Below are 23,320 nucleotides of genomic sequence, written 5' to 3'. Positions count from 1 at the left end.
GGGGACAAAACATAAGAGACTCTTAAATATAGAGAACAAACTGATGGTTGCTGGAGGGGTTGTGGGTGGAGGGATGGGCTAAATGGGCAAGGGGCATTAGGGAGGACACTTGTTGGGATGAGCACTGGGTGTCATACATAGGGGATGAATCACTGGAATCTACTCCCGAAATCATTATTGCACTATATGCTAACTAACTTGGATGTAGACTTAAAAAATAAATTAAAAAAAATAAAGAAGTCAGGGTTCTTTAGTCTGTAGCACCCATGGGAGTAAAAAGCGTGTCAAAGGCTAGACTCCTAGGAAAGTTCTTTTGCTTGTTTTAGAAGTAAACTTAATCTGTGTATAAACACATGAATAAAAGAAAACACCAAGTTCAAGGCAGTTGTTTATTCAGGGGAGAGAGAGAAGGTGGGATTGAAGTAAGGGGTATACAAAGGTTAGAATTTGTTAATGCTGAGAAGTAGATACACTTGTGTTATGGTATGTTCTCCATTTTTCAGAATATTTGAAATGGTTTATTAGTTTTTTTAGAGTAGGCACAGCTACAACTATACATTTTTGGAGAATTAGATACTATCTTAAGCCTGTAGAGTTAAATGAAATTGGTAGTGCCTGGGAGCCTAAAATTCCTATGATGTCCTTGTTAGCAGGTGACAGCAGGTTATTCCAGCCCATTGCACATGGAGTGAAGGTGTCTGAGCCTTTGGCTTGTTGTCTTGGTTAAAGCTCTAGTGACTTTAGAACCAGAGGAACCTGTTTTCCATGGCAAAGACCAGGCTGTTTGGCAATTTTATAATAGGCAATGTTCGAAATGCCTGTCAGGGTTTGGTAATTTAGGTTCATATTTCAGATAATATGTGACTTTTAACCATTTCTGATGCTTTTCCAAGAGAATGTTAACTAGTTCCTAAAGACAGGAATTCCATTTTTACATATTCTGAAGCGAGTAGATACAGATTTGGTGCTCTGCAGCTTTTTTCCATTTTTCTTACTCTGCATTTTGAAAACTCACAGGATGTATTTCATTTTGCACTAGAATTTGTGAGCGTACAAATAGGACCTGAGGCATTTTTCATGATTGTTTTCCAGTGCTATTCTAAGACCAATATATTGTTTTGTCATCTCTTAATAGTAATTTTTATTTCTAATATTTATTACTAATTTTTATTAAATAGTAATACTTATTAGGGAATAACTTCCTGAAAGTTTGTCCTACCAGGTGCCCCTCAGCCTTGACCAGTGGTGCTGTCTGTGACCTTGTCATTAAGTGTGACTGTAAACAGGCCCAGCAAAGGGCCTGGCCTTTTGAGCCCTCAGATTGTGATGAAGGCCCTGAGGAATGTTTTGGCTTTTAGGCAACTTCAGTTTCATGTTTTCCCCACTGCCTGTTACTATAGTGGCTTTTTCTTTCTGTCCATCTGAGGGGTGGTTATGTTAATACTCAGGCTCTGATTGGACCACTATTAAAAATAGTGTACATAATGTGCCTGGCATAATGCTTAGTGAAGGCAATAGGTGGGGTTTCAAAAAATAAGTAAAGCTCTACATTCTTTTTTCCTTTTTTTTTTTTTTTTTTTTTAAGACTTGTTTGTTACTTTTTGATAGTGCGAGCTGGGGAGGGGCAGAGAGAAGGGGAGAGAGAGTCCCAAGCAGGCTCTGTGCTGGCAGCACAACCTGATGTGGGGCTCTATCCCATGAACCACGAGATCATGACTTGAGCTGTTAAGTAATCTCTACAACAAACTTGGGGCTTGAAATCATAACCCCAAGAATTGCATGTTCCATCAACTTAGCCAGCCAGGCACCCCCATTTTGGTTCATTTTGATTTTTACCTGGATCTACCAAGGTACAGTACTTTAATTAAAAGTAATTTTTTTTTTTTTTTTTTTTTTTTTTAAGGAAGATGATAAGTCATGGAAGCCATGTTACATACTAAAGTATTTCTGGGTTTTTGTACAAGCCTTTTGGAGAACAATGAAAGGGAGTGGAGAATGTATGACCTGTGCTTCCTAAAAGAATATTGCCTCCTTTAAAACAAGCAAACAAAAACAAAATTATTTATTTATTTATTTATTCATTCATTCATTTATTTATTTATTTTGAGAGAGAGCATGCACATGAGCAGGAGGTGGGGGGCAGAGGCATAGAGAGAGGAGAGAGAGAATCCCAAGCAGGCCCCATGCTGTCAGTGTGGAGCCTGACCCAGGCCCGATTCCACAAACCTGAGCCAAAATCAAGAGTTGGCACCTAACCAACAGCCACCCAGGTACCCCCCAAAATTGTTTTTCATGAGTTCACTTCTTAAACCTAGTGAATAAAAATTTATATCATAGAGGCTTAAAAGCAGATGAGTTAGTAGAAGCATGTGACAAAATGAGAATTTTCTCCATTTGACAGGGTACTTCCATATTCAAAGAAAGGATCTGTCTTGACACAGTAGGGTGTGGTTAAATTTCATCTTTATTGAACCTAGCTTCAGCCAACTAATCTGCTACTTTGAGCTCTTCTACTCTAATGAAATTTGTGTAAAAAAAGAGAAGCTGTTTTTATTAAGAAATTTTCAAATGTATACAACAATAGTGAAAACAGTTCTTTTTATTTATTTATAGTTTTTTTACTGTTTATTTTTGAGAGAGAGAGAAACAGCGTGTGAGTGGGGAAGGGGCAGAGAGAGAGGGAGACGGAGAATCTGAAGCAGGCTCCAGGCTCTGAGCTGTCAGCACAGAGCCCAACGTGGGGCTTGAACTCACCAACCAGAGATCATGACCTGAGATGAAGTCAGATGCTTAACAGACTGAGCCACCCAGGCGCCCCTGGGTGCAAGCAGTTCTGTGAGCCCACGTGGACTATTGTTCAGCTTCAGTAATTGTCCACACTCTGTCTTTACAGGCTTACTGTATTTTTAGTCCCAAGTTTTCTCTTAATAAAGATACATTTCTGAATTCCCCTGTGCAAAGGAAAAAGTGAAGTCTCCCCCTCCCCCAATCCCCTCTTACCCCACCCAGGGAACCTAAAAATAAGGCTGTTTTCTGAAACTTAAACTATGAAGTCAATATGTGGTCATTGAGAGCAGATGTGAGCAGCTGTCTGGGACATAATGGTCTCTCAGCCTTGCAAGATTTGTTAGGAAGGGACCATCACATCTACAGAAAGAATGTTCCAGTCAGAAAGAAGCAGCAGTCAGTAGCAGCAGTCAGGAAAGGAAGTGTCACAGAGGCACATCTTGACTGTGTTTTCTTGACCGAGGTGTGTCCTGAGTTGTCTACTGTGTGGTTCTGGCCTGCCTGGTAGATCCTGATGGAGAAGGATGTTCATAGGAATTATGCTGTAGACTTTTCCTTACTCTGACTCCAAGTGACCTGCTCCATTTCAGCTTGCTTTCCGAGGTGGTATGCTGGTTCATATATACATCCAACCTGCTTGACAGTTCGTTAGCATCCTCTTGTGTGCTTTGCTAGCAAGGATCACCGTCCCTGCATCTCATCAGCTGGGGCACTAAGAGTAAGTGTGTGAGTTTACAAAAATAAGGGCCAGGTTCTGGACAGTGCGGACTTCACCAAGGTAACTACTATCCATCCCTAGATAGGCTTTTCTTTCTTCTTTATACATTCAGCCTTCTCTACCTGCACAGAGTGTGTATCCGGCTCCCTTGCTTAGGAAAAGCTACCGAATTCCCACCCTTGATACAGTGGTCTCCCCGTTGCATTCTCTGTTATGGTGTCTGGTGGTGGTTCCCACCTGGCTGCCTTGAGCTTTGTTCGACATTGTGTCATGTTTTTGTTTTAACTGAGATGTAATTTACCTACTATACAGTTCACCCATTTGAAGTATGCAGTTCCTGGGGCACCAGAGTGGCTCAGTTGAACATCTGACTCTTGATTTCAGCTCAGGGCATGATCCCAAGGTTGTGGGATTGAGCTCCGAGTTGGGCTCTCTGCTGAGCGTGGAGCCTGCTTGAGATATTCTCTCTCTCTCCCTCCCTCCCTCTCTCTCTCTCCCTCTCTCCCTCCCTCCCTCCCTCCCTCTCTGTCTCTCCCTCCCTCCCTCCCTCTCTCTCTCTCCCTCCCTCCCTCCTTCTCTCTCTCTCCCTCCCTCCCTCCCTCTCTCTCTCTCCCTCCATCCCTCCCTCTCTCTCTCTCCCTCCCTCCCTCCCTCCCTCTCTCTCTCTCCCTCCCTCCCTCTCTCTCCCTCTCCCTCCCTCCCTCTCTCTCCCTCCCCGTCTCCCCCCCACCCTCCCTTCCTCTCCCTCTGCCCCTCACTGTGGCTTGCACTCTTTCTCTCAAAAATAAAAATAAATAATATTAAAAACAAAGTGTGCAATTCCTCCCTTGGGTTTTTTGTCAAAAAGACTGTCCCTGAAACTGCTCAAGAAGCAAGGACACAAAGCAGTCAGTGATCTCCAGGGTGCTCAGCTTGGCAGGGTACTGGATAGGCTGTTGCTTCTTCTGTAGCAGTTGGGTCCTCCCTGCCTTGATGTTGTTTTCAGTTGTGGTTCATAAGTGGATCCTGTGACTCTTGTCCATCTTGTCTTGTTCCTAGCAGTGCCGCCTCGGACATTTGACAGCTATGGGGGTTGAGTGGATCATACACCAGAGAACCCTTTTCCTATCATATTTTCCTTGGGCCTTTGTTGATTGTGTATGGTTTTTTGTTTGTTTTGTTTTTGAGAGACAGAGAGCAAGCTGGCAGAGAGAGAGAGGGAGAGAGAGAATCCCAAGCAGGCTCCATGCCATCTGTGCAGACCCTGACACGGGGCTCAAACTCATGAACTGTGAGATCATGACCTGAGCTGAAATCAAGAGCCAGATGCTCAACCAACTGAGCCACCCAGGTGCCCTGATTGTGTATGTTTTGTGATCTTTGGCATGTTATCAAAAGTATCTACTCCAGGTGCACAATCCGCTGATTCTGGTTGATGTGTTATGGACAGGAGGTGCCCCTAGTTTTTTTAACTGCCTTATTAAAGTATTTACATGCCATAAAATCAGTTATTTTAAGCATACAATACAGTGATTTTTAGTATATTTACAGAGTGTACAATCATCTCCACAAATTAATTTTAGAATATTTCCATCATCCCCAAAAGATCCTTGTGCCCATTTGCAGTCATCACCATCCCCCAATCTCCCAGCACCAGGCAGACACTAATCTACTTCCTGTTTCTCTTGATTTGCCTTTTCTGTACATTTATAAGATTCTACTCGTATGAAGTGTCCAGATAAGGTACTTTTTAATTGGTGTTTTAATGGATGGTTGCTTTCAAATTAACAGAAAATTTCTTCAGAATATGCTTTTTCTGCTGTACTAGTTACCTGTGATTTATTGGTGTGTGTGGGAGTTCCTTGAGATGTTTGTTTTGCCCAGTACTACACCCTTTTTTATCCATAGATTGATGTTTTGTCGAACATTTGGTTTCATGCCCATTAGACGTAAGACATATTTTGGGGAAAAACAAGATCTTGCCCTCTGCTTTTGAAAGCTATCCCCTAGTTAGTGAAGTAAACCTAACAAACATGAAAACAATTAGAGGAGAGTAAATGACAGCTTATAACTTATTTGAGATGTTAATTGAACACCCTGCAGATTGGAATGCCCTTCTGCCAGAAGACAGACGGTGGAGTCCAAGGAGTAGGAGAGGTGGTTTGGACTCATGATCCCAGAAAGATGATAGGTGGTACTGGTCAGACTTTGGATCACATTGTCAGCTCACTCCCTTTTCAACTTGCTTTCCATCCTCCTGATTCCTCCAGGAGAAAGGCTCATTTTGGTGCAGGAGATACCTCCAGCACTTGCTTATCTCTCTCTCTCTCTTTTTTTTTTTAATGTTTGTTTTTATTTTTGAGAGAGACAGAGACAGAATGCGAGTGGGTTAGGGGCAGAGAGAGAGGGAGACACAGAATCCGATGTGGACTGCAGGCTCTGAGCTGTCAGCACAGAGCCTGACACAGGGCTCGAACTCATGAGCTGTGAGATCATGACCTGAGCCGAAGTTGGACGCTCAACCGACTGAGCCACCCAGGCGCCCCTCTGTCTTTTTAAGAGAAAGCAGATATCTAGGTCTTTCGGAGGTATATGTAGCTGGCTGGAATTCTGTGACATTTTTGTTTGTTTCCTTTGTACTAGAGTGGGGTCAGATTTGGGGGCACCTTGAAACCCATGCCCCTCTTGGAATGCTCAGATGGGAGCCATTATAAGTGTTGGAACGGAGGAGTGCCCTCAGCTGCCTTTGGAGTTGGGACAAGGGTTAGCAGCTTCCTTCTGAGGCTTGTGTGGAAATTTCAGTGTGAAGTGGCTGACTTGGGCAAACAGTGGATAAGGAAGGTTAAGACAGGTCCAGGTCCTTCCTGACCTCACCTTGCCGGCTCTGGTCTTTCAGTGCTAAGTTCCCCCTTGATGCCTGGTGTGATGGGCACATACCCGGAAGGATCCTGAAGTGTGATATGTTCTTTTGCCTTTGAAAGCTATATTTCTTTTTTTTTTTTAATCTTTTTTTAATGTTTATTTTTGAGAGAGAATGAAGAGAGCAAGCAGGGGAGGGGCAGAGAGAGAGGGAGACACAGAATCCTTAGCAGGCTCCAGGCTCTGAGCTGTTAGCACAGAGCCTGATGTGGGACTTGAACTCGCGAATCGCAAGATCATGACCTGAGTGAAAGTCAGACGCCCAACCGACTGAGCCACCCAGGTGTCCCTGAAAGCCATATTTCTACATTGGATGTCATGTGTCTTTATTTATTTATTTTTTAATTTTTTTTTTTTTTTTTTTTAGCATTTGTTTATTTTGAGACAGAGCAAGCAGGGCAGGGGCAGAGAGAGAAGGAGACACAGAATCTGCAGTAGGCTTCAGGCTCTGAGCTGTCAGCACAGAGCCCGATGCGGGGCTTGAACTCACAGAGCTGTGAGATCACGACCTGAGCCGAGGTCGGACGCCCAACCGATTGAGCCACCCAGGCACCCCTCGTGTGTCTTTAATAAGTTGAGGCAGGGACAAAATCAACGTGCAACTGAAGTATAGTTAAGTTGGGTGGGTTGGTGTCTTTGTTATTAGGTGATGTGTTTCTTTCCTGTGCAAGGAAGGAATCACTAAGCCTAATGGCAACACTTTAGAAACCACTCACGACTCACGGAGAATCTGTGCTGGATCCTGGGCTCTGGGAAACAGCGGGCCTCCTCTTACAGGTCTGTGCATGTTCTCCGTTGGCAGGATTGCCCTGTGAATCCGACTGGTCTCTCTGCTTTGTGTTTTAGAATTCTGTCGAGTTTCGAAGATAGTGGGAAGATGCCGGGCCTCCTTCCCTAGGTGGTGGTACAATGTCACCGATGGATCCTGCCAGCAGTTTGTGTATGGCGGCTGTGAAGGGAATAACAATAATTACTTGACCAAGGAGGAGTGTCTTAAGAAATGTGCTGGTGTCACAGGTAAGACAGTGGTCCTTGGGGAAAGGGCGTAACTTAGAGACCATTTATTAACTTGGGTTGTGGATGCCTTTTGCATTTTGCTAGTTCTTCACAGCTAAACCTGGGGGATGTTTTTAAAAAGCAGAAGAAAGGCCCAGTTTGAAGGTCGCCCACATAGTGGTTTCACAGCAGTACTCTCCCTCCTCTTCCCAGAAGGAGAGTAGGCCACAGGCTCGAGCTGGGGGAGGGGGACATGACCACCTCTTCTCCCCGACTTCCCTTCTCCCACTGCTGAGTGTAAGTCCCCCACCAGGCCTGGCATAGGAGAGTCCTCCAGGGCCACTCAGACAGGTTGCCCTCCTTGCTCCCTGGGCATTTGGGTTATTTTTACCTCTGGGGCAAATGCCTTGAGGAGCTTACCCAACCAGCCAAGTTGTGAGTCAGATTAAAAGCAGAACAGACTTTCTGGAATCTGTCCTTCTCCCAGCCCTTACCTGGGAGGGACTCAGTGGAGTCTAGAGAATGTTGACTTTGAGAGCCTCATAGTTTAAATAAGAACCTAAAGCCCCACAGCAGAGGGCACTGGCTCCGAACTGAGCCGTGAGGGCCTCCTTGAGGGCTGTGGCAGTGAGACATTGGTCCTCTGGGGTTTGATCCCTTCCAAGTGCTCTAGAGACCTGAGGATTTGGCGACCGATAAAATGTCATCGGCGATCTCCCTAACGTTGTTACGTGACTTTTCTCATCCTTTCTTGATGGCACGGCATCACTGCTCAGGCCCTGGATCAGGATTCTGTGAGGACGCACCGGTGCCCTCAGTACTCCCACGTGCCGCCAGCCTGTGCGCCTTGGGCCAGAGGCAGGTCCTGCATCCTTGTTGGGTTTCATGTCTCCTCACTCACTGGCTATAATCTCTCTTGGCTTTGAGAGCCATTCAGAAGTCAGATACGCTTATTAAAGTTGTGTATAAAGAGGGGGAAACAACAGTGGCCTTGGCTGTGGCCTGAGGTTCAAAACATCGTGCTTGAGCACACAAGTCCACAGCGACCGAGTGCCTCCAGGAACCGTTTACTGATCTTTGTGTGCCGCTGCCCAGCAGACACTCAACAAGTATTTGGATGGCTGAGGGCTGGGTATTGCTTTTGGATCATACAGGCTAGTCCCTCACCTTTTGGGAGCAACTGGCAACCTTACCAGATGGTGACTGAGGAGAATACCATTTATTATATTTTTTTGTGGTCAGCTGTGACCGGTATGGGAGCAGGAATTAAAGGGAAATATTTTTGCTGCCTTTTCTGTCAAGAGTTGACTGTCGCAAATGTACCTGCCTGTTCTAGTCTCTCTTTCCTTTTTCAGGAAAACAGTTGGAAGTTTTAAGAACACAGGCAGTGAACAGTGGGCACTCAGGATGTTGCCATGAGGGGTCACAGGTGGTTGTGTTTGCTGGAGAAGGCAGACAGCTGTCTCCCTAGAGGCGGGCCGGAGTCTGAGGGCCCAGAAAGCTCATTTGTTGGCACCTGAGTGTGGCTCCACCGCATGTGTTGTTGAAGCACTCTCTCGTGAGTCTTTCGTGAGTCTCGTGAGGAGAGCTGGAGCAGCCAGGGCAGCTAGTCACAGGGTCTTTTGCCAGCATATTCTCTCCCAGGCGGGTAACCTCTATGGGAAGCCGAATGAGAATGTCAGTTTATTAATTTATAATGAGAACCAGAACTACCCCGGGGACCAGACACTTGGGTCTCTGTGCCTGCTGCACCTGTAGTCCACGTAGGCGAGCCTCTCAGGCAGATTCCCAGGAGGTTGCTTGATGTGGACAGAGGCAGAACAAGGGGAGCTGGTTTGTGATATGAATGTTCAATGGCATCAGGTTAGGCCGGCCCCGCGCCTCCGCACAAGGTCTGCAGGGACCAGCGGGGAGGCAGAAGAGCCAGGTTCTGTCCCTCCTGGACCCTGCCCACACTTCCTTGTACTTCCTTAGCGGGCTAGCCTCTCCACCCCTCCCCGCATAACTTGGTGTGTATGTGTGAGATAAAACATACGTACCATAACAGTTACCGTTACAACCATTTTTTAAAAAAATTTTTTAAGTTTATTTATTTTTGAGAGAGAGGGAGAGAGAGAGTGAGCATACAAGGCGGGGAGGGGCACAGAGAGAGGAAGACACAGAATCTGAAGCAGGCTCCAGGCTCTGTGCTGACAGCTCACAGCCTGATGTGGGATCAAATCCATAAACCATGAGATCGTGACCTGAGCCGATGTTGGATGCTTAACCAACTGAGCCACCCAGGGACCCCCTGTTATAACCATTTTTTAAGTGTACAGTGGCATTAAATACATTTCACACTGTCTCACTTTTTTTTAACTTTTTTTTTTTAATATTTATTCATTTTTGAAAGTGGGGGGGGCGAGGGGGCAGAGAGAACAGGAGACACATCAAAGCAGGCTGTAGGCTCTGAGCTGTTAGCACAGAGCCTGACACGGGGCTCGAACCCACAGACCGCGAGATCATGACCTGAGCCGAAGTCGGATACCCAACCAACTGAGCCACTGTGGCGCCCCTATGCACTCACTTTTTTAATTCATTAGGTGAGTTAATGCAGTTAAACAGATTATTTGGTCTCGGAGGCCATTCTGTCTTTTTAGAAGTCACTTCATACATCTTTGCTCTGATTCCCAGGGAGTTGATCTTAAAGTTTCACCCACAAGGGCAGTCTTGGTTCCTCATTTCCAAAGTTCTAGCAGGCTTGTGGTCTAGCATGTACATCAAAGGGCCCACATAAAGGAGAAACGGGAGTCACTGTGAGAGGTGCATGGGACCATGGCTGCTCAGGGACTCTGTTTTGTTTCACCAGGCAGTCTTGAGGTGCACTTTCTCACCGTGTTGTTTGTTCCCTTGTAGAGAACACCATCGATGATCTGGCCACCAGCAGGAATGGAGCAGATTCCTCTGTCCCAAGTGGTAGGTTCTTAAAACGACCGAGGTTATGATGAGGGCTATCTGGACCATGAGGACATTTGTAATTTGGGAGCAGTACAAGGGCTTCCGCCTCCTGGTCTGTTTATCCAGAATTGGCAAACAGGGCTTCTGCCTGGGCTGCCAGCTTTTGGCTCCTTTCTGGCATCCTTACGCTGGGAGTTCACATTGTCCAACGGGCAAAAGGGCCGCGGGGTTCTACATTGCTTCTGGGTTGGCCTCTGCTTCTTCCTACAGGACAAGGGACTGTGGATGTTGCTGTTGCCTACAGCTCAGGCCCCTTCCTTCTCTCTGAGCTGGCCTCTGCCTGCTGTGCTGCCTTCACTGCCCCACCCCACCTCTCCTTCCCTGATCTGTCTCCTTTGTTCTCTGTCCTCCTTGCTGTCTCCCTCCTGTGCTGAGTCCTCTGTCTTCTGCCATCCCCGCCTCCATTCCCACTGCAGTCCTTGATCCTGGGCTTTGTGTTAGCTTGCTTTGTAGCGCTGACAGCAGCTGCCCCATTCCTCCTTTATGCTTAAAGGACTCTGCATGTATCGGGAGCCTGGGGTGAGTGGTCCAGATGCACTGGCAAGTCCAACCCAGCTTTCTTGAAGGCCAGTTCCCAGGCAATGGGCTCCGCTGGGCAAGACTTGCTGTGGAGGGAGGAAATCTGCGCCCCCCCGCCCACCCCATTTGAGAACAGCTCCCGGGGCCAGTAGCCATGCACTGATTGCAGCCTTGGCTTTGGCCCTCTGGTTCTGACATCGGTGCTCACGTGTGAGTGAGCATTTATTTAGTTCAGTGGTTGGCTGGCTTGTTAGAGTCACTCTCCAGTTTTGCTAAGCCAGGAATCCTGTGACTGTGCCAGCCATTGCTTTGTCTGGGTTCACTGTTTATTCACAGGAAGGCCTCCAAGGTCATCCAGAATCTCAGGCACTGGCTTGATAACTCTGGTTTCCATCCTATTTCAGAAGAAAATATCCCAGGAGAAGGAGGGGCCTCCCTATGTCAGAGAATGAATGAACAAGACCATCTTCCTCATCGCCCCACAAATTGTGGCTGGGATTAGTTTGCATAGTAACCCCTGAGGCATAAGGCAGGCCTCTCCATCCAGCATTCATTCCGGTGTGTGTTGTAGAGCCCGTTAGGAGTGGGAGGTGACAGACCTGACCGTGGAGGGGGCTCCATTCCTGGTGGGTGCCAGCGTGTCGTGCTCCCTCAGTGGGCCCTGTAGACTCAGTCCCAGCCAGGCTATGTGTCCTGTGTCCAGCCCAGCCTCCCTGATCTGGATGTTTGTGTTTTAGTTCCCAGAAGGCAGGATTCTGATGACCTCGCCAGTGACATTTTCAACTACGAAGGTATAACTTTTAAAAAACATTTATGGGAAAAAACATGTTTTCTTACTTCATTGGGAATTGAGACACACTTGAGTATTTCCACTACAGAAGTTGTAGAGCAGAGCTTCCTGACCTTTCCCAGGTGGTAGAACCCACAAGGATGCCCCAGGCCTGCAGGAAGTGGATGTGCCACAGCATGTAGGCGGGAGCTTGACTTTAGAGAGGCGATATGGCATGAGGCTCTGCCTCTCACCACCCGCATGGCTGTGGGAAGATCACCGTAGCTCTGCCTCTGAGTCCCCTACGACAGATCTCTTTGAGACCAAGAACAGTGCCCGACTTACAGTGATCTCTATAGCAACAGAGTCCGGCTGTAAAGAGAAAGATATCTGAAAACATGGAGGAGTGTCAGTTGGGCCAGACTGGCCACGTCTGTAATTTATAAGTTCCTTTAGCAGAGAGTTGTTTCTCTGTTGGCAGCAGTGTGACTGCTCTGGAGCATTCCAGCTTTGTTTCATGCCTGGGCCCTGCTAATCTGTACTCCTTGGGTTGTGTCGCTCTCAGAATACTGCACTGCCAAAGCAGTCACTGGGCCTTGCCGTGCGTCCTTCCCACGCTGGTACTTTGATGTGGAGAAGAACTCTTGTGACAACTTCATCTACGGAGGGTGCCGGGGCAATAAAAACAGCTATCTCTCCAAGGAGGAGTGCATGCACCACTGCTTTGGTGAGCCTTGCTGATTCCTAAAGCCAAGAAACGGTGGGTGGATGAGGCCACTGGTCCATTTCCCCATCCCTAAAAGGAAGGCCTTGGAAATGCTGTCCGTTGGACTCTGCCATTCTCTGGCGCACTTGTGGGGAACAGGTGGGCTTTGGGCCCGGCTGTTGCACAGACATGTCCTAAGCCCCCACCAGGGTGGCAAGGCCCTCAAAAGAGCTGGAAGAAACCCCTCAGAAAGAGCCTCCTGGGCACACCTAGTTGCTGGCAGCTCTGGTGGGGAGGGCTGTGAGCTGACCTGAGGGTTGTGTATTCTCTTCTAGGCAAGCAGTTGTATCCTGTCCTACCCCATGGCACTAAAGGTAAGAAGCCTCTGGCCCTCCTCCACCTGCTTTCCCTGACCAAGCTCAGCTTTATTTTTGCAGGCTCTTGTTGTCCTCACACGTAATCCTTCACTGTAAACACCTTTTTTGGTTGAGAGTCATGTTTCTGCACGAGAATGGTCAGGCAGCTTGGAACATATGGTGGATGTTTGTCCCACTATGCAGTGTAATAAATGGGGGCTGAAGGGAGGCGGTCTCCGCCCAAGCAGCCCCAGGGTGACTGGAGGACAAGTCCTACTATTATTGTAAGACTTGTGAGGTCTGCCGCACGTGGGCCTGAGACTGGCTCCAGGTTTGGAGGGAACTTTGCCGCTGTGGGGTGTACTGAGCTGGTCCCTGGTGACAGGAAGCCGCAGAGCCCTTGCTGTGTGTGGGCAGAGCGAGGTAGGCCAATGCTATTGTCCCCAAGCAGTCTGGTCTGACAAGACACCTGGCCTCCTCTCACTTTTGTTTCTGATTGTGAGCTTGAGTCACGGATGGTAGTGTTTGCACAAAGGACCTGCTACACTGGTTTGACCTCTTTCCACCTATTTCCCTGTTAAGGAGCCCTGACCTGGCCTGCATGTCTGCTGTTTTAGAGGAGGAGCGAAGCTAGAATCTGGTTTGCCAGGCACGGGGGTGCAGAAAACAGCCCGGGTTTGGAAGGTTGGGGGTAGAGAAAGAATTGCCCCTGTCAGTTCTGTAGCCAGAAGGGGAGAGGGAGCCAGGGAGCTGTCACAGAAGGCCACATTCTTTAGGTGGGGCCCCACCTGAAAAAAAGCATCTTCGATGACCAGTGAGACTGCAGTGGAGCAACCACTGTTAAATTTACCTGGGCAATTAGCACGAGGGTCTCCTCCCGGCCCTGCTCCGAATGCGCCCTAGCCTCCACCCTTACTTCATTCCATAGGCAACCAACCACCCCAGCCACCTGCAGGGCCACATCTTTCTCCAGCTGGTCAGTGTGCTGTGTGAACACAAAACCTTGGGGTTTTATGTTCACACACTTGCCAGAGGTGTGTGATTTTTACATCATGGTACACAGTTTTTGGCTTGGGACTCCTGTATGGGTTGCCCTGAGAGGTGGTAGGAAAATACAGAGTTGAAGTGGGGTTTCCTTGTTCAGAGAGAACACAAACACCCACTCTGTGTGCACATAGCACGACACTTCCTTTTTTCAGTAACCTGCTTCTCCAGACTCTAGAGATTCCTTGAGGACTCCCCTGGCGGGCAGTGCCAATTGTCCACACCCTCCCAGGTGGGAGTCACAGGGGGTCTGGCAGAAGGGCTGCCAGTCCTTACCCTTCGTGAGCTGTGTGCTGCCCTGCTCTGGCTGTGGTCCTTCTCATCCTGCCGGTTCTGAGGCCTTTTTCTCCTCCCCAGTGGTGGTCCTGGTGGGGCTGTTTGTGATGGTCCTGATTGTCCTGCTGGGGGCCTCCGTGGTCTGCCTGATCCGGGTGGCACGGAGGAACCAGGAGCGCACCCTCCGCACCGTTTGGAGCTCTGGGGACGACAAGGAGCAGCTGGTGAAGAACACCTACGTCCTGTGAATGCCCTGCCAGCAAGAAGCCGCCCTTCCTCGGGTGTCCCTGTTGATGAAGAGAACCTGGGAAGGGAGGGGAGACAAGTGCGGAATGTGTGTGTGCTTTTTAAAGTAGAGTGATTGGGTTGTATTTGTGCGATCATTAGGGCTTCGGGTCTGTTTATTTCTCCAGAAGGTAAGAGGGCTGCTTCCTGGTCTCCCGCCTGGGTCTGCTTCAAAAACCCTCTCAGAGGTGGGTTCTGTCTCACGTTGCAAGTGGTCTGGCCCCAAACCAGAGTCGGCTGCTCTTCAGTTTAGTTCTTTGCCCCAGGTATTAGTTTTCTTTGCTTACCTTGAATCCTGTAGTGTCTTTTCCCATCACAGAAGTAATGTTTTAATAGTTTCTTTGTTTTTTGATTTGTGTGTGTGTGTTTTTTAAGTAAGCAGTAACAAATGTTTTTTTTTATTAGGCTTCTGAAAGGAAGAGAATAAAATGTACAAGCTTAATAAAAAGGGCCTTCCCTTAAATTTCAGCAAGTGTTTTTTTTCTTTATGGGACTGCTGATTTAAACTCTACCAAAATTAACACAGAATATTATGTAAGATGTCCCATTCTAGAAATGAACTCCTTAAAAAAAAATCTCATCTTTCAGATCTTTCTGAATGAAATGCATCTTGCATTGCAACTGAATGCTTATAAAATTTGACCAAACAGGGGCACCTGGGTGGCCCAGTCAGCTAAGCGTCTGACTTTGGCTCAGGTCATGATCTTATGGTTTGTGGGTTTGAGCCCTGCCTCAGGCTCTGTACTGACAGCTCAGAGCCTGGAGCCTGCTTGGGATTCTGTGTCTCCCTCTCTCTCTGCTCCTCCCCTGCTCACACTCACTCTCTCTCAAAAGTAAAATAAACATTTTTTAAAAATTTAAAAATTTGATCAAACACTTAGCCTTACCACCTGTGGTAATCTCTGATATTTCCTTATTCTGTTTCACTTGTGAAGGAGTGCCTGAGTGGCTCAGTTGGTTGAGCATCTGACTCCTGATCTCAGCTTAGGTCTTGATCTCAGGGTTGTGAGCTCAAGCCCTGAGTTGGGCTCCATCCTGGGGGTGAAGCCTACTTAAAAAAAAAAAAATTCTAGCCATACCCTACTGAATTGATTTGTTTTTAATAATTGTTTTTTTAAGTGTATTTATCTGTTTTGAGAGAGAGAGAGAGAGAGAACATGTGAGAGGGCGAGAAAGAGAATCCCAAGCAGGCTCTGCACTGTCAAAACAGAGCCCGATGTGGGGCTTGAACCCACAAACCGTGAGATCATGACCTGAGCCAAAGTCAAGAGGCAGACGCTTAACTGACTGAGCACCCCAGTGCCCCAATTTTTATTTTTTTATTTTTTAAATAATGAGCTACTATGAACTGTAATCCACACCTTGAGGGTACAGGAGGGTGGGAGTGAGGATGCATCCTATCCAGGGGAAGACAGACCTTCCTGAGATTGGAGTGGTTTTGACTCCAGTCACTTTGGCATCCATGGTTTTCATCTTTTCCTGTAGCTCTGCAACCTTCCTCAGGTCTCCCACGTGCCCCTGCAATGAAATGAAGACAGGGTACTGCCTGGCTGAATTTGGCTTCCAGACTTGGCCCCAGTTGTGCCTCCCTGTGAGTGTTCCCTTCCTGTCTCTAGACTCTGGAAGCCCTTCCTTCCTCCCCATCTTCCAAACATATAGTCCTGAGCATGGAGCAGCATCAGGGCGATCCATGGGGTCAGGCAGGCAGTCTGGGGCCTCTACCTATGGAGGTGACTCAAGGAGGTAAGGTGGGCCTCAGTCCGGGACTGGATAGAGGTGACAGTTTTGGAAGTTGCTTTGGTCCCCTTCCCTTCGCCCTTCCTAAAAATCCCCTCAGGCTAAAAAGTTCATATTCTGTGCGTTAGGGGACTTGCATCCCGTTGGGCTTAGAAATGTATTTAGAGGCAAGTTGGGCAAAAGCCTTCCTCATTTGTGGAAGACCTTGCTTGTTGGTTCTGGCCTCTCCCTGCCAAGCATTCTAGGCAGCTTGGCAGTCTAGCCTCGGAGATGATGGTGAGCAGCTGAAACCTGCCTGCCATGTCCCAGCTAAATTGGGACCCAGCTCTGGGAGAGCCTGTGGTCCAGGCAAAGAGGACCTTGAAACTGGGAAGAGACTCTCCGCCCACTGTTCCAGGTGTGCAGCAGCGAGCAGGCCGCTCAACTCCTCTGAACCTCCAGCTTCCTCACCTGTGCCGTGGGTGGGTGTGAGGGCCACATGAGATCACAGGTATTAGGTTGCCCAAAGTAAGTGCTCAGCAGGGGCGCCTCCTTCAGGGGGCTGGTGTCCACCTCTGCCTCCTCAGTAGCCAGCAGCTCTCCCCTACATCCCCTGCCACCCCATGCGCCACCCTCAAACCCACTCATGGCTTCCTGTGTGGGACCTTGAGTCCAATGATGCCTCTGGCTGAGCAGGGGACCTTTCCACCTACATAAGCAAGAGTTGTCTCTCCTTCATAACTGAGTCACGTGAAAGAAAAGAGTTGTTTTTGGATTTTAAAAGAAACTGTTGGGAGTCACTTTAAAGTAATTCTTCCGCAGTAGGAAGATCATCAAGTGAATTCTCTTTAACACCATCAAGACCAGTTGAGCTTTTGTAGGTTTTTCATACAGTGTACTCTTTATGTTTCTGACACAGAAGTTGTCACTCTGACTCACTTGTGCGGAAATGTGTCCCATGCGTCTCGTGGTTTGGGAGGCCCCCACGGCCCCACTTGCTCCCGGCTGATTGACTACATTGGACCTCTGGACCCCTCTTGGTCTGCCTGTGGTGTCTCACTATCGCACTGTTCCCGTGTGGTCAGTCAACTCCTGCCGGGCCACTGTGGCCCTTGAAACTAAACTGTGCCTGTTTTCGACTCTCTGGACCATCTACAGGCTAACAGTATTGGCTAACAATGTTTGTTGGAAAGGCTGCCCAGCAGTGGGCCAGTAGCCAAGGCATTCAGTGGTCATTTCACAGCCTTTGTCATCCTTGGGCTCCTAGTATCACTAAGAGGTGGAATGGATTTTTAAAAAATCAACTCAACAAAGACCTGTCACTGTCTCCTCCTGGTGTATACACTTTAGTAAGGCCATTTGTTCACTGACTGTAGCTGTCCCTAGAATGGGACCATTATTTCTAGGCCATCTCCTGGGTAAAGACCAAGTCAAAGGGGCTGGGAGCTACATAAACTGTTTTGAAAATTTGGGATTCTTTCCTCCTCACTGCTGCATATGGTGCATCTTTCCCCCCTAATGTCAAGCCCTCCTGATTGGTGCATCCTCTGGGGGGGGGGGGGGGTGGGCAGGCTGACCACAAGGGCCCTCAGAGATTGGAGTTAATTTTGAAGAGTCTGCTTGGATTCTCCCTGGGATGACTGGTCCTGCATCATGAAGACTGGGACCACTTACTTGGTCATTGAGTGCCCTGCATGCGAAATCTCCTGCAGTGGTCCATGTCGTTGCTGTAACTTTGTAAACATGCTACTAGTTCATTCTCATGTGACCTTTACAAACAAAAGGTCTAAGGTGTGAGTAGGTGATAGAAGAGGTGACGCTATCCCTACTGGGACATGGGGTGCCTGGGGGGCTCAGTCAGTTAAGCGTCCGTCTTCAGCTCAGGTCACGATCTCAGCTCATGACTTCAGTCCCTGTGTCAGGCTCTGCGATGACAGCTCAGAGCCGGGAACCTGCTTCTGATTCTGTGTCTCCTCCCTCTGCTCCTCCTCAGCTCGTGCTCTGTCTCTGTCTCTCTTTCACAAAAATAAACATTAAGAAGCAAATTTATACCTACTGGACAGGAAACCCTCAGGGACAGAACACCTTAGACCCTGATGGTAGGAGCTGCAACCAGTGCTCCGTCCTGGAGGCCCTGGCCTGCCAGTCACCTGGCCTGCTGAACCCTGCACCTGGCAGTGTGGCCTGTCCTGGGCGATTCTGCTGTGCCCGGTGCCATCAGCAGCAGCTCCTGAATGTGATCCCCACCCTGCACGTTTACAAATACACGGACCTGCACAGACTCGTTACACTCTGGCTGATAACAAAATCACACACTTCAGATGCCCAGGGAGCCGTGGCTTATGCCGTACATAGTGATTGAGGCTACAGTACTCCGTGGCACTGCCCATGTGCTGGTGTCCAAATCAGGTTTAGCCAATCCTGAACCAGAATCCGTGCCCTGTGCTCCAGTAATCCGTGTGTTGACATGTGGGAAAGAACGAGCCATAATGTCTCCCCATTGGGCACAAGGGTTGCTTTTGGGCCTTGTAATTGGTAATGACGCCAAAGAACCGAGGTCAGTCTGAAGTCCCTCGGGTGGATCCTAATGGATGATAAGATGAGTGTTGGACTCCATCCTGACGTAGGCCCTGCTGATTCACAGCTGGAGGCTCGACGACAGGCCGGCCTCCTATCAACAGGACTCACCGCTGCTTGGAGTCTTGTTGAGATTGCTTTAAATGCTGTGTGAGACAAACAGTGATTCGATCTTGGGTTCTGTTAGATGATTAATCAGGGTGGCATACTCGTGCGAAAATTCACCAGGAGCCAGGAGGGGTGGCTTGTCAGGAGAGGTGTGTCTCACGCAGCTACAAGGCTTCCTGGGCGTGCCAAGAATATGTGACCCTGCCAGCTGGTTACCTGGGCCACTTCTCAGGGTTGGGTTTGCAGGGAGTGCCTTTCGGGATGAGGTAATGGCTCCCTCTAGGACAAAGAGCAGGCTTGCTTGCTGCTTCCTGTGAAGCAGAAGGTTCCCCAAGCTCTGCTCTTGTAACGCAACTCATTGCCCACATCGGGCAAAGGACCCGACACAAGCTGATGCTTTAAGCTGCTTGCGGTAATAAAGCCTTTTGTCACTGACCCAGGAATCTCAAGGCTTCTGCCAGCATTTTGGAAACAGTTACAGGCTGACTTACTAGCTTGCAAATAGAGTGAAGTCAAATCCCAGACACAACAGTCAGCTGAGTGGTGGCCAAGCCTGGCTTTCCCTGGCTGGGCGGTCAGCCCCTTGGCACATCCCAAAGGGTGGCCCATCAAGATGTTCTGATCATTAGTTTTCCAGAATGTACAGGGCCAGTGCAGCACTTCTGTGGGAAAGTAAACAGTCTCTACATACTGTGTGCTTAAAGTCCTCCATCTCCTGGGATGTGGTTAAGTTCAAAGAAAATATTCCAGAACAGGGATTATGATGTTTATAGCACCAGGACACTCTGTTCATGTCAACTTCAGGGAAGAGATGAAAGCAGACCTTGCACAGCAGTTACTTTTCCAATGAGCAAGGTCAGTCCTCAGATGAGGAGCACAGGACCCCCACGGAGGACTGTATCCCAGCAGCCCACTCCCCCTTGGCTTCCCTGGCCACTAAAGTTGGCATCCAGCAACCTCTTCATAAATTGCAGTGATTAAATAAAAGCTTTAGGGCCTCCGTGACTCTCCAAAGAATGTCAGCTGGAGAAATGTTAGAGGAAGGGTAAGCTGATTTAGTAGTGAATGACCATATTGCAGGACAGTTGGGGACACAAGTCCCTTTTTCCTACAAAGAAGGGGTTGCTTGCACCCTCAGAACCAAGTCATTTTAGGCAGAAGTAATGTGGAAACACAGGAGGGCAGAGCTGTTAAGAGATCAGGGGCAGGCAGGGCCAGGGGAGACATAAGCTACTGTCCCCGCACCTGTTAGCATGGTACACAAATACTGAATGGAGGGATTATTTTCTCAGAAGCAGGACAATCTTTAGCCCTCACCTGTTTCTCATCAGGCATTTGTGTTCACCTTCCAGGCTTTAATCTGGTGTCCATTTGTCGATCTTCTGGGTTAAAGCAAGGGAGTAAGTGTATATTCACTGCCACCAGTAGGGAGTAGTGACAGGATCCCGCGTCTGTTTTCCCTCTCTTTCTTCCAGGAAAGTCCCCAGGTTTTACCTCGGTACATGGCTACCCAGCTAGGAGCTGGGAGATCATCATAGTCTCCCCTGCAGCTAGACATGACCATGTGTCTGACCTGGCAAGAGGGACATGTGCTATTTCCAAGTGAGGTCCTTAAAGGAGTTGGTGTGCCCTCCATTTGCCCTTCCCCTTCCCAACAACCCAGTGATGGAAGCCAGCTTCCCTGTATGTCCAAGGGCATCCCTGGAAGGATACAGGACAGAGGAAGGAGCCCGGGTCCCTGAGTGATTCTGTGGGAGAGAAAAGTGAAGCTATCTCGTTAACGCTTTCTGCTCTTTTCCACACCCTAACTACAATACAGTTAGTACAATACAGTCAGGAGTGAACAGAGGGGAACTTGGAGGATCAGGCCGTGCCCTTCCCCAGAGCCACTCACCCTCCCCACAATCTTAGCAAAGTAGTAAAAAGCCAGCCACTTCATCTTGTGTCTGGAAGGCCTCCCACTACTGCTCTGCAACCTACTAGCTCAGTGTCGTTGGGTGTAAAACCATCTTTTTGAGGTTCAACTGCCTCATATAGAACATGGGATCCTACTGCCAGTTTAATGAGTAATCTTAGGAGATTGTGTTTGTGAATAATACAAACTACCATTTATTGAGCATCTACTTACCTTGTGCCAGGCAAAACCATCACTTTCCGAGGGAAGTCTTCCACCATACAGAGGGCAGAACAGGCAGAGTGGTTGACTTAATTGTCCACAGAGCAAGAAGAGAGAGTGAGGACTCACCTGTAAGCAGACTGACCTCCACAACCCATGCTCATAGCCACTCTGCCTGCTTCATTAACCTGCCATCGCATTAGTGGAGTGCCTGGCATCAGGTAACCTCGCTAATTCACCAAATGACAGCACACACCCTTTCTGGGTGCTGAGCAAAGCAGACAAGGTCTCCAACCCACGTGGAATTTACGTTTTGCCTGGAGAAACATTTTTTCTCATATCCTGCATCTAATTGTGGGCAAAGCCACAATCATGATTCACCACCTCTTCTCACTCAAAGATCAAAGATCTTTGATGTACGAGTCCCCCCACTGTCCATCCCTCCTGACCTACATTTCCCCCTCCATTCTCACTGCCATTCTGAACTCCTTGCAGCTCTTCATCACACAGGTACATTCCTGCCTCAGGACCTTTGCACTTACCATTCCTGCTGCCTACAACACTTAATGTGCTTGCATTTGCTTACCTCCTCATCCAGATCTTTACTCAAAGCTTTCCCTGTTAACTCTTATCTGAAATCCAGCCTCTTCCCAACAGACCATATAGTTATTACCTAGCCCCCTTTTTAGCAGCATTTTTCTTCTTAGCACATATTACTTTTTAAAACGTAGCTTTATTGAGGTGTGAGTTACATAAAACTCACCCATTTCAAATGTGCACCTCAGTGGTTTTAAATAATTTTACCAAGTGGTGCAATTATCACCATCAGTCAGTTTTAGAACGTGTTTTCATCCCCACCCCAATAAGATCTCTCATGCTCAGTTACAAAGTCAGTCCCCGTTCTCCACGCAGCTAGCTCCCAGCAATGGCTAACCTGCCGTCTCAATAGCCCTTCTCGGAACACCTCCCATGAGTGACATCCTACAATACGTAGTCTCTTGTGTCTGGCACCTCTCACCTCACATGTTTTTGAGCTTCACGTGTGATGCGGTATATGTCAGTTCATTCCTTTTTATGGCTGAGTAACATCCCAGTATAAATACATTTTATGTCCATTTACCAGCTGATGGGACATCTTAGTTTCCATTTGTTTCTAACATTCTGTACATTTTACGGGGCGCCTGGGTGGCTCAGTCGGTTGGGCGTCTGACTTCGGCTCAGGTTATGATCTCACTGCTTGTGAGTTCGAGCCTTGTGTCAGGCTCTGTGCTGACAGCTCGGGGCCTGGAGCCTGCTTCCGATTCTGTGTCTCCCTCTCTCTGTCCCTCCCCTGCTCATGCTGTTCTCTCTCTCAAACATTAAAAAAAAAAAAATCAACATTCTGTACATTTTACTTTGTTTCCCCCACTGGAATGTCAATTCCATGAGGCTGGAATTTTTGGTTTTGTTACCTCTGTATCCCCAGCACTTGGACTGCGCCAGGCACATAGTAGGTACTCAACAGATACACGATGAAGGAACTGAGAATAAGGATAACTCCAGATAGAAGTAAGCAAGGACTATGCTGACCATCAAGCAGGGGAAAGAGGTTAAAGAGACGGGCAACGTGGAGCCGGCAGTGAGAGCAGGCCCCTCTGAGGAACCCACTCCGGAGCAGAGGCCGCAGTGCACAAGGCTGATCACCCCCCGTTCATCATCATCCCCGGGCCTCAGTCATCACTGCCACCTGGATGCCAGCCCTGACTGCCCGCTCCTGCAGGTATGGCAGCCCAGCTCCTGGTGGCAGGGCTGGGCCAGGGGGGGACCCGCAAGGACACAGCCTCACAGCAATGGGAGCAGATGGCTCAGGTCTCCCAGCTTCGCCCTCGGACCGACTGGCCAGGCCCGGCGCGAGGAGGGCAGACTGGATTCAGGGGCTGTCCCTTCCCCTGAGCGTTCACCAGGTGAGCCACAGGAACCAGGCAGAGCCTTGGCCGTGAGCCACACTGTCTGGGTGTGAATCCCACTTGTAGCCCATTCGTACTACAATGCTGTTCATCATCTTACTTCTATGTTTGGTCCCTCGGTTTTCTCATCTGTAAAACAGGGATAATAACAATACCCACCTTTTAACTGAACAAACCCAAACATTATTTTACAAGCACTTACTCTGTGCCAGGCACAGTCATAGGAAACTAATCTTTTTGATCCTTACTATAACCCCATATGGTAGCTGCCATTTACAGATGAGGAAACCGAGGCACAGGGAGGCAAAGCAACTTTCCTGAGCTCACACCACTACTAAGTGGTACAGTGGGGCTTCGAATCCAGCAGGTTTATTCCAAGTTCATGCTCTTCACCCCTTTGGACACTGCTGCTCACAGAGCCATCCATCCAGGGGTTGTTGAAAGTGACTTCATGAGTGTGAAACCTTTGGAACAGTGCCTGGCATGTGGTAAGTACACAGGGAGTG

The 23,320-nt window shown here is 48.3% G+C and overlaps 1 protein-coding gene across 1 annotated transcript in view; it reads left to right on the top strand.

Annotated features, from left to right (window-relative positions):
• SPINT2 (serine peptidase inhibitor, Kunitz type 2) overlaps positions 1–14,819 on the top strand; it is a 28,495-nt gene extending 13,676 nt beyond the window's left edge. The window contains exons 2-7 of the mRNA XM_043599036.1: positions 7,250–7,420; positions 10,295–10,354; positions 11,653–11,706; positions 12,250–12,411; positions 12,726–12,764; positions 14,148–14,819. Of these exons, the coding sequence (XP_043454971.1) occupies positions 7,250–7,420; positions 10,295–10,354; positions 11,653–11,706; positions 12,250–12,411; positions 12,726–12,764; positions 14,148–14,314 (653 nt within the window). The 3' untranslated portion in view covers positions 14,315–14,819. The remainder of the gene's footprint in view (positions 1–7,249; positions 7,421–10,294; positions 10,355–11,652; positions 11,707–12,249; positions 12,412–12,725; positions 12,765–14,147) is intronic.
• The last annotated feature ends 8,501 nt before the right edge of the window (positions 14,820–23,320 follow it).

This window comes from Prionailurus bengalensis, chromosome E2, assembly GCF_016509475.1.
Source record: "Prionailurus bengalensis isolate Pbe53 chromosome E2, Fcat_Pben_1.1_paternal_pri, whole genome shotgun sequence".
Classification (NCBI taxonomy): Eukaryota; Metazoa; Chordata; class Mammalia; order Carnivora; family Felidae; genus Prionailurus; species Prionailurus bengalensis.
The sequence above is the reverse complement of the archived record's forward strand: the minus strand, read 5'-3'. Positions and strand labels throughout refer to the sequence as shown.